This window comes from Dipodomys ordii, unplaced genomic scaffold (assembly GCF_000151885.1).
Source record: "Dipodomys ordii isolate 6190 unplaced genomic scaffold, Dord_2.0 Scaffold117, whole genome shotgun sequence".
Classification (NCBI taxonomy): Eukaryota; Metazoa; Chordata; class Mammalia; order Rodentia; family Heteromyidae; genus Dipodomys; species Dipodomys ordii.
In genome coordinates, this window is record NW_012267333.1 from 113,724 (window position 1) to 124,633 (window position 10,910).

General features: G+C 40.4%; 1 protein-coding gene across 1 annotated transcript in view; it reads left to right on the top strand.

The window, feature by feature from the left end:
• The first annotated feature begins 2,739 nt into the window (after positions 1-2,739).
• LOC105995262 (solute carrier family 22 member 24-like) overlaps positions 2,740-10,910 on the top strand; it is a 17,787-nt gene continuing 9,616 nt past the window's right edge. The window contains exons 1-5 of the mRNA XM_013028969.1: positions 2,740-3,238; positions 4,595-4,698; positions 8,576-8,730; positions 8,838-9,000; positions 10,831-10,906. Coding sequence (XP_012884423.1) covers positions 2,837-3,238; positions 4,595-4,698; positions 8,576-8,730; positions 8,838-9,000; positions 10,831-10,906 — 900 coding nt within the window. The 5' untranslated portion in view covers positions 2,740-2,836. The remainder of the gene's footprint in view (positions 3,239-4,594; positions 4,699-8,575; positions 8,731-8,837; positions 9,001-10,830; positions 10,907-10,910) is intronic.

Consider the following 10,910-nt stretch of genomic DNA (forward strand, 5'->3'; position numbering starts at 1 on the left):
AGAGGCCATTTGGGGCCTCCTCCGGAGGCCATATGGGACCTTCCTCTAGAAAGGCCTGTGGAGAGGCACCTCCGGGAGCAGAGCAGACCTGTGGAGAGTGGAGAGGCCTGCAGAGGAGGAGGAAGAGAAGAAAGAGGAAAGCCTTCCCCTTTGGATCTTCGGAGGTCTGAGGTTTGGGGATTTGCAGACAAGACTAATTTGGTGGTTTGCAGACCAACTAATAAAGGTCAGGGGGTCAGGGCTACCTATTGGAGACTTGGAGGTTTGGTGGTTGAGGCTGCTCTTGGTTCTGAGTATCTAGCCCAGGACAAGGTAGTCACAGGACCCCTTTCTGGTATAAATAGTGTAAATAAACTTCTTTTGGGCTGGGATGTAGCTCAGTGGCAAAGCGCTTGCCTAGCAAGTGCAACGTCCTGGGTTCGATCCCCAGTACCAAAAAAAGAAAAAGAAAAAGAAAAAAAAAGGCTACTTTTTAGCTGGGCACTGGTGGCTCACGCCTGTAATCCTAGCTACTCAGGAGGCTGAGATCTGAGGATCGCAGTTCAAAGCCAGCCTGGGCAGGAGAGACCGTGAGACTCCTATCTCCAATAAACCACCAGAAAAAAACCGGAAGTGGCGCTGTAGCTCAAGTGGTAGAGCACTTGCCTTGAGCTGAAGAGCTGAAGGACAGCGCCTAGGCCCAGAGTTCAAGCCCCACGACCGACCCAAAAAAAAAAAAAAAAACATCTTTTGTCCGCCTTTAACTGTGCATTGACGGACGGTCTCGCTCTTCAAAGGTCTTAAGTCTGGGAAGACAGGCACACACACACCACCACACCCAACTCTTACTGCTGAAGGTGAGATCTCATGAACTTTTTGCCTAGACAAGCCTTGAACCATCATCCTCTCCATTTCCTCCTCCTGAGCAGTTAGGATTATGGGTATGAGCCACCTCACTCTGATTTTTTTTTAAATCTCATCTCTTGGATTTACCTAATTTTGTTTTTGTTTATATTTGTTCCATAACTGAACTTTTATCTCATATTTCTTCTTCTTCTTCATCTTCATCTTCTTCGTCTTCTCCTCTTCCTCCTCCTGCTCCTCCTCACATTTGTTTCCCTTTTCTCCTATCCATTTTCTCTCCATTTATTTAACTGTGGTGTGAATTTCTCAAGAGACAAATTGGAATGGCAACTGTAGGTCAAAGAATGACACAAATGACTCTAGCTTGATGAGCAAATGAGTACATTAGGGATTACCTACAACCCATCAGAAGACTGCTGCCCTCAATGAAGTCCCTTGCCACCTCCCGGCAACTATTTGGTAGAGCTCTGTGGTTATGCTAGGCCCAGAGAAGGAAATCAGATCTAAAGAGGAACTCTGTGTTAGGTGCACTTCAACTTCATCCCTAGCATAAACGTCAAAGGTTTCAAGAAACAGTGTCAGGCTGCAAAGAAGACTGCATTTTTTGTTCTGGTCAGGCCTGCAGCCTCAGGGCTCAGGGCGATTAAATAGTTACCTGCTGTGACTTCATGTTTCTTTGGCTAGAGTTCAGAGAACAGTTCTCCCCACAGGGACCTACTTCATTCTTTTCTCTGCCCTGCTCCCAGAGAACTGTAGATAGTGGTATATGGTTACTGCCTGGTAACTGGCTGGGCCCTGAGCAGCTATGCAATAGAAACACCACAGACTGCAACAAATGTGCACTTCTGCGGCAGAAGGGGTCACAAGTTTGAATCCAGCTTAAGGCATGTAGTGAAACGCAAAAAAAAAAAAAAAAAGGAAAGAAAAGAAAAGAAAAAGGAAGTCACTCAGCTGGGCGCCAGTGGCTCACGCCTACAAACCTAGCTACTCAGGAGGCTGAGATCTTAGGATCACAGTTCAAAGCCAGCCCTGGCAGGAAAGTCCATGACTCTTTTATCTACAATTAACCCCCAGAAAAGCAGAAGTGGCACTGTGGCTCCAAGTGGTAAAGTGCTAGCCTTGAGCAAAAACACTCAGGGACAGTGCCCAGGCCCTGAGTTCAAGCCCAATGACCAAAAGTGTGTGGGGGGGAGTGGTTAATGCTATAATCCTAGCTACTCAGGAGGCTGAGATCTGAGGATCACAGCTCAATACAATTCCAACAGGAAAGTCTGTGATATTCTTATCTCCAATCACCAACTGAAAAGCCAAAAATGGAGTTGTGGTTCAAGTGGTAGAATGTTAGCCTTGAGCAAAAAAGAAGCTCAGGGATAGAACCCAGCCTTGAGTTCAAGCCAAGCATCAGCATACAGATATACATCATTTCCTTCCTCCCTTTCCCTATCCTTACCTCCCTATTTGAAAAGTCATAAAATCACCATCACCAGTACAATTTAAACACTTACCAAAAGTCAGCATTGACATTCAGCATTCTACTCTGCTTTACTTTTAATTAAATACTTCTCTCATTAACTTGAGGGAAAATTCAACTCTACCCATATAAAGCCCTGCTCTGTTCTTTTCACAAAAACATAATAAAGTAGTTAATTTCTGAGTGTTCAATGTTCCTCTTCTGAAGAAGACCAAAAAAGGCAATTTTACACATGCCTTTAGGTTAAGAAACCAGTCAGCTCCTCACGAAGTGCAAAGATCACAGTCATTCCTTGAAACTAACAACTGAAAGTCTCTTCTAGCAACTATTAAAGCCATTTAGCTGCCAAAACCCACAGGACCAGGAAATTCCTTCACCTGGCATAGAGTGGTGAGACAGGGCCCAGTGAGAAGACAGTCAGTTGGGACAAGTGCAGCACTGCTGGGCTAGTGGAGGGAAACGTGTTCCTCTCTCATAGCAGCACTCACATTCCCCTTGGGGGAGACTTCCTGTTCAGTCCCAATGGGTTTTGAGGTCCTACTGGATCATGTTGGAGTCCTAGGAAGATTCCAGATCCTTCAGCTACTTTTCTTTTATGTTATTATTCTTATAGCATATCCCCATGTTCTATTGGAGAACTTCACGGCAGCCGTGCCTGAGCACCGCTGCTGGGTGCGCATCCTCGACAATGACACGCTCTCTGACAATGGCACTGGGCTCCTCAGCCAGGAGGACCTCCTGAGAATCTCCATCCCACTCGACTCCAACCTCAGGCCAGAGAAGTGCCGGCGCTTTGTCCATCCCCAATGGCAGCTCCTCCACCTGAACAGCACCTTCTGGAACCTGAGTCAGGCAGAAACAGAGCCCTGTGTGGACGGCTGGGTGTATGACAAAAGCTACTTCCACTCCACTATTGTCACTGAGGTAAGAGGCCCCATTTAAACCTTCTGTGTGTCTGCTCAAAGGTTTTTGCAGTAACACAGAGAATAGATTTGCCTTATATATTCAATTCCCAGGGGTATATTATAGTCAGCCATTTTTTCCCCTATTCCTTCAGCAAGTAGCAACTGCTCATCTATACTATCATGATGATGAGTAGCTAGTGCTGAGGTCATGAATAAAATAATCTAAACAGACACCTGTTATTAAATTATTTGATATAATAAGAAAGTTGTCATTTTAAAGAGCAATTGAAATACCATGAAGATAAATATTATTCTAGATCAGTTGCTCTCAATACTTATTACAAATTAGTGCCCAAAGCAAGTCAGTCACAACCTCTGGGCCATAAATTTAGGCCTCAGCATTTTGATACTTTTTAATTGAATCAATGTGTGTTCAAATGAGACTTATTGTGTCAGTTGAATAATTGACTGCTAAGAGAAGTAAGAGACTATATATTAGTCACCCTAGAAAGCAAACCTTTCCTCCTAGAAAAAAGTTTATTATATACTCTCCATTTTGGTATTATACCTATCTATGCTATAAATTATGGTAACTAAAGAATGTGTGTGCTGGTGGCTTACTCCTGTAGTCCTAGCTACTCAGCAGACTGAGATCTGAGGATCCAGATTCCAAGGCAGGAAACCTGTGAGACTCTGATCTCCAATTAACCACCAGAAGACTGGAATTGGTGCTCTGTCTCAAAGTAGTGCCCAGGCCCCACACGCCAACAAGATAAATACATATATACATACAAGAAATAAAATTTTTATAAAAGAATGTGTAGAACCAGGGGCTGGTGGCTATCCTATCTGTGCTGGATTCTGAGGATCATGGTTCAAAGCTAGCATGGCAGGAAATTCCATGAGACTCTAACCTCCAATAAACTACTCAGAAAAAAACTGACAATGTGTGGCTCAAGTGGTAAAGTGCTAGTCTTGAGGAGAAAAATGCAAACAGAAAACTCAGGAAAACACTCAAGGCCCTGAGTTCAAGTTCTAGGATACACACACACACACACAGAAAGAGACAGAGACAGAGATAGAGACAGACAGACAGACAGACAGAGAAGGTATGTAGAAGCTAATGCATACAATAGATAGAGTTGGTGATCTGAAGGAAGAATATAGAGATGAGGTTACAAGATAGAAACAGCAGGTGAAGGGTTGAAAGGAGCTGAGTATTTGTAGTGTGTGGACTGGTAGAGGAGAGGAAACAGGACAGGAAGCGGGATCCACATACCACAGCACATTTTCCCTCACGGGAAGGCGCTTACAGTCTGTTTCCACTGAAGGCTTCAACTCTCCTGACACCGCTCTCTCTTCCTTTCTCTTCCAGTGGGACCTAGTATGTGAGTACCAGTCATCCAAATCTATAGTTCAAGTAGCATTTATGATTGGGTCACTGCTGGGAGGTCTGATATTTGGCCATCTTTCAGACAGGTAGGTGTCATTTCACTTTCTCTATGGATGTTGATCAAATGGTATAGTCTTTTCTGTAGTTAAGAAATCTCAGCTGAGCTCTAACTTTGCATTTTTCATAAATACTCCAGCACTTGGCAGTGTTTAGAAAACACTTAAAAGAAATTTTATTTTAATTTGTATTGTACAAACTTACAGAGAACAGTGCTAAACTGATGTATACACAATCAACATACAAAATATAAGTATCTTTTCTATATATCAGCAACAAACAGTCTAAGAAAAATCCAGAAGAACAATTTCATTCACTTGACCAAGGAAGTTATAAAACCTATAAAAACTAAAAGAAAGACATTGAAAGCCAGGTATGGTGACTCACACTCCTAGCTACTCAAGAGACTAAGATCTGAGGATCAAAGTTGTAAACCAACCTGGGAAGAAAAGTCCATAGATACTTACCTATGATGAACCAGTAAAAGGCTGGATGTGAAGCTGTGGCTGAAGTGGTAAAGTGCCATCCTTGAGCAAAACAGCTAAAGGACAGCATCCAGACTCTGGTTCAAGCCAGGTACCAGGAAGAAAAAGAAAAAAAGAAAGAAGGAAAGGGTATGGAAGGAAAGGAAAGGGAAGCGAAAAAAGAGAAAAGAGAGGCTGGGTGCCAGTGGCTCACACCTGTAGCCTTAGCTACTCAGGAGGCTGAGATCTGAGAGGATCACAGTTTAAAGCCAGCTGGGGCAGGAAACTCTGGGAGACTCTTATCTCCAACAAACCATGAGAAAACAGAAAGTGGCACTGTGACTCAAGCAGTACAGTGCTTGCCTTGAGCTGAAGAGCTATATTTCATAATACATAATTATATGATTATATAAATGTAATTATCATATATATGTGTGTTATTGTATATGTGTGTGAATAGACATATAAATATATACACATATACTAATTTTAGATCCAGAACACACATAGGAGAGAAAACTTCATTTCATATGATGATCTCCAGTCCCATCCATCAATTTCACTGAAATGATCTAATTTCATTCTTATTTTTTCTTTTCTTTTTTTTTTTTTTTGGTCATGGAGCTTGAACTCTGGGCCTGAATGATGTCCCTTAGCTCTTCCACTTGAGCCATTGCGCCATTTCCCATTTTCTGAATGGTTTATTGGAGATGAGTCTCACAGACTTTCCTGCCCAGGCTGGCTTTGAACCATGATCCTCAGATCTCAACTTCTTGAATAGCTAGGATTATAGGCATGAGCCACCAGCGCCCGGCAATTTCATTCTTCTTTATGGCTGAGTACCATTTATGATACACACACATTTTCTTGATCTATTCATGGCCTGGAGTAGAATTGAAGGCTTGACCATTGTGAATAGTGCTGCCAAGAATATGAGAATACAGGGACCTCTATAATAGTCTGACTTACATCTTTTTGAATGAATGTACAAGAGTGGTATCACTAGATTACATGGTAGTTCTAGGTTTAGTTTATTGAGGCAAATCTATACTGGTTTCTCTAGTGGTCACACTAGTTTACAGTCTAACAATAGTGTATAAAGCAAGCTGTTCTTTTCTTTTTTCCAAAAAAACAAAAATCCTAGCCAACATTTAATGCTTGTAATCTTGATGATGACCATTCTGCTTGAAGCGAGGTAAATTCCAGTGTTGTTTCAATGAACATTTCTTTTTCACCAGAGGTATCTAGCATTTCTTCATGTATTGATTAGCCCTTTGTACTTCTTTCTTTTTTTTGGGGGGGGGGGGGAGAATGGTCAGTCATGGACCTTAAAATTAGGACCTGGTGCTGTCCTTGAGCTCTTCTGCTCAAGGCTAGTTTGCTCAAGGTTTGACATTTTGAACCATAGCTCCACTTCCAGTTTTCTAGGGTTTATTGGAGATAAGAGTCTAACACACTTTTTCTGCTCATGCTGGCTTTGAACCATGATTCTGTGGTCTCAACCTCCTGAGTAGCTAGGGTTACAAGCATGAGCTACCAGTATCCAGCTCATTTGTACTTCTTTTCAGAAGATTCTATTCAGTTCATTTGTCCATTTATTAATGGGGTTGTTGATTCTTGGAATTTGGGTTTTTGTTGAGGTTCCTGTATATTCTGGTTATTAATCCATTGTCAGATATATACATAGCAAAGGTATTCTCTCATTCTATAGGCTGTCTCTCCAGAGTAGCAGTGACTCTGCTTTTTACTAGACAGTAAATATTTAGTCTGATGCAATTATATCTGTCTCCTTTTTCTCCTCTTTTTTCTTTTTGAGCTACTGTCATTCTACACAGAAAATTAGTGTCTATGTCAGTAAGTTTTAGTATTTTTCTCTATTCTCTCTTCTGTAGTATTTTCAAACTTTCAATTTTGTTGCCAGTCCTGGGGCTTGAACTCAGGGCGTGGGCACTGTCCCAGAGCTTCTTTTTTTTGCTTAAGGCTAGCACTCTACCACTTGAGCCACAAAGCCACTTGCAGCTTTTTCTGTTGATGTGGTACTGAGGAATTGAACCTAGGGCTTCACACATGTTAGGCGAGCACTCTACCACTAAGCCACATTCCCAGTCTCAAACTTTCAGGTTTTATATTAAGATCCGTGCTCCATCTTGAATTGATAATAATACAAGGAAAGGCATAAGAGCCTAGTCTTATTCTTCTGCATATGGATATCAAGTTTTCCCAGCACCATTTGTTAAAGAGACCATCTTTTATGCAACTAATCTTATGGGCACCTTTGTAAAAAAAAAAAATCAGATAGCTGTAGGTGTGTGGATTCATTTTATCATCTAAACTGCTCTATTTGTCTTTGGTTTTGTGCCAGTACCTTGTTGATATATATATCACATACACACATATATCACATATACACATATATCACACACATATACAGTAGTAAAATTTGCAGTACAACTCTGTGATGGTTCCAGAAGTGCTGTTTGTGCTCAAAATTGCTTTGATGATTTAGTGCCTTTTGTGTTTCTGTACAAATTTTGTAATATTTGTCATGACAAATTAAACTGCTAAAGTAACATGTTACAGAGTAGGTGTTCAAAACTAAAATTTATAATTCTGTTAATTTTACTCAGAAATTACCATCCCTTCATAGAATTTTGTCCAGTTGTCTTCATATCTGGCCTCTTTCCTACCATATTGATACCAACATTTCCATTTTCTTTTTTATCTTCCTTTTTATCTTTCCTTTTTTATCTTCCTCTTCTTTGAGCCTCATTCTTGACCTCTCCCTATTCTCTTTTATGAACTTTCCATTCACTTCTGCAGTGAGAGGAGATTTCTGAGTTGTCTAATGTTCAAGATGAAACATATTTTCCAAGGCAAAGAAGCCAGACACACCTAGAGAGGCTGTTTGCAATCTGTCTGAAATTTTGATGGATTGACTTCCCATTCTGTTTGCCAAATCAGTTCAGCCTCCACCTTGACAGTGCACACACTAATAAAGATAGCAGAACTCTCTCGATCTCCTCAGGAAGTTAAGCACAACACACAAACCTATTATCCCAAATATGCATGTCTCCTAGTGAACACTTCTGACAGTGTCTCCTATGTTATCTCTTTTTTTATATGGCTTGACATGGCATAAAAATCCTTCTGGTGATTTGGGCATCCTTACTGAGAGATCCTGGCATCACACTCATTGGCTAATTCCTAGGCTTCACTAACTCCAGCTGTTGGCTAATATAGTAACTCCACCAGATCTCAAGTATAATGTTGAGATAATATTTAATTTTGATTAATATTTGTAGAATAAAAATTTTAACATCAATAATACTTAATATTTATAGAAGGATTCAATATCTTAAATTTCAAGATATGCTATCTTTTGTTGTTTTTAGTGATATTATTTTTATTCTTGAGTAACCTCATATGGTCCAATATTTCTTAGGTTTGGGCGGAAAACCATCTTCCAGTGGTGTTTACTCCAAATGGCCATCTGTGACATCTGTGTGGTCTTTGCTCCCACCTTCTTTGTTTACTGTTCCCTTCGATTCTTAGCTGGGTTATTTACCTGGACTGTCTTCTCAAACTCATTCACTCTCAGTAAGTCAATCATTTGATCCTTTAATTTCCTTCATGATCTTGAACACATCCTTTGGAAATAATAATTACAACTTTGTAACTATAATTACAACTGTGTTTTCTTCCAGTTACAGAGTGGACAAGACCTCAATCCCAAGCTTTGTTAGCAATTTTTACTTCGTACAGTACTGGGCAGATGCTCCTGGGAGGACTGGCTTTTTTCTTTCGCAGCTGGATCACACTGCAGCTGATATTATCCATACCTCTGTTGGTCTGCTGCGTGTTATCAAGGTAGGGACAAACTACATGGCCTTTAACTCCAATGAAAGGGAAAATGAGGTGTAGGAGGAGGTTCTGACACTTGGGATCTGTGTAATCCCTGGGTGATCCTAAGCCTCGCTCACCCATATTTGCCATTGTGGTACTGAGATACAAAGGAGAATGGAACGAATTCTGCCAGGAGGCTGCAGCTGTGGAGTTAGTACTTTTCTATCTTAGCCACAGAATAATTAATCTTTTTTTTAAGCATATGTTCCTTGATATAAAAGGAGTCTCCCTGTGCTATTTCCACACATATAAATAATGTACTTTAAATATATTCACACCTCCTATTTGCCATCTTCACCCCCTTGTTTAAAAATGATTTTAATGGATCCAGGCATCGGTGGCTCATCCCTCTAATCCTAGCTACTCAGGAGGCTGACATCTGAGGATCGTGGTTCAAAGCCAGCCCAGGCAGGAAAGGCCATGAGACTCTTATCTCCAGTAAACCACCAGAAAACCAGAAGTGGTGCTGTAGCTCAAGTGGTAGAGCGCTAGCCTTGAGCTGAAGAGCTGAGGGACAGTGCCCAGGCCCAGAGTTCAAGCCCCATGACTGACAAAAAATATATATTTTTTTAATTGGTTTAACAAACATAACTGTGCTGTTTTGATACAGAATGAACTAATATTATCATACACATACACACACACACACACATATGCCCATCAACTAGTGACTTTCCTCTCCCTTTGTTCCTGTGGCTCCCATGCAATCAGGCCCCCTTACATTCATAACGTATATGTGCTACAGTATATATATTTAGGTCTACATTTGCATATAGAAGCAAGCACATGATATATATCTTTCTGAGTCTGGCTTTTTTCACTTAACGTGAAGATTTCCAGTTCCATCATAAACAATGTAATTTTGATTTTTTATACCTAAATAATAACCCACTCAGTGGGTTTATTTCTAGGGCTTATATTCTATTCCATTGGAATACGTATCTTTTTTCTTCCAGTACAATTTGTTACTATGGCTCTATAACACAATTTGAAACCAAATACTGTGATACCTCCAACATTGCTTTTTTTTTTTGTCCAGGATTGCTTTGACTAGGCAGTCTTTTGCATTTCTATTTATTCAAGGTACGTTTCTAGAATTTTGTTGGGAATTGCATTGAATCAAGTTTCAGTAGTACAGGAACATGGGAGGTCTTTCCATCTTTTGTTGCCTTCTTCAATCTTTTCTTTAATGTTATATAGTTTTAAGTGTTGAACAAAAGTGGTAAAGTGGGCATGCTCTGATACTTGAGCCAACACCTTTACTTCTGGCTTTTTGGTCATTGATTGGATTAAATAAAGTGAGCATACTCAACCACTTGAGCCCACACAATTACTTCTGGTTTTCAGATCATTGATTGGAGCAAAATTCTCATGGAATTTCCTGCCCAGGCTGGCTTCAGACTTGGATCCTCACATCTCAGCCTTCTTAGTAACTTTGATTACAGGTGTAAGGCAACAGCATCCAGCTTTTAGAAATTCATTAAATAGTATGTAAAAATCACTGAATTAAGCCCTCTACAAAGATTAATTTATGACATATAATCATATAAGATTATTAACCACTGGGATGTCAATGGATATTTGTACTATTTTTTCAATACTCCCGTTATCTATCATTACTTTTAACTAAGATCATTAATGGCCATATAGATCCCTCCCATGTAAGTCCAGTGGGGAAGGCAGATTTAATCAGAAATGATCTATATTAAATGGAAAGGAAAAGATTTCAGATTAAAGTTATTTATAAAATAAACAATTAGATGTTTACTGTAGCTGTGTTGTCTTCTTTTTCAGGATGCTGGTAGAGTCTGCTCGGTGGCTGGTTTTTAGCAATCAGCTAGAAAAGGGCTTAGAGGAACTTAGAAGAGTTGCAC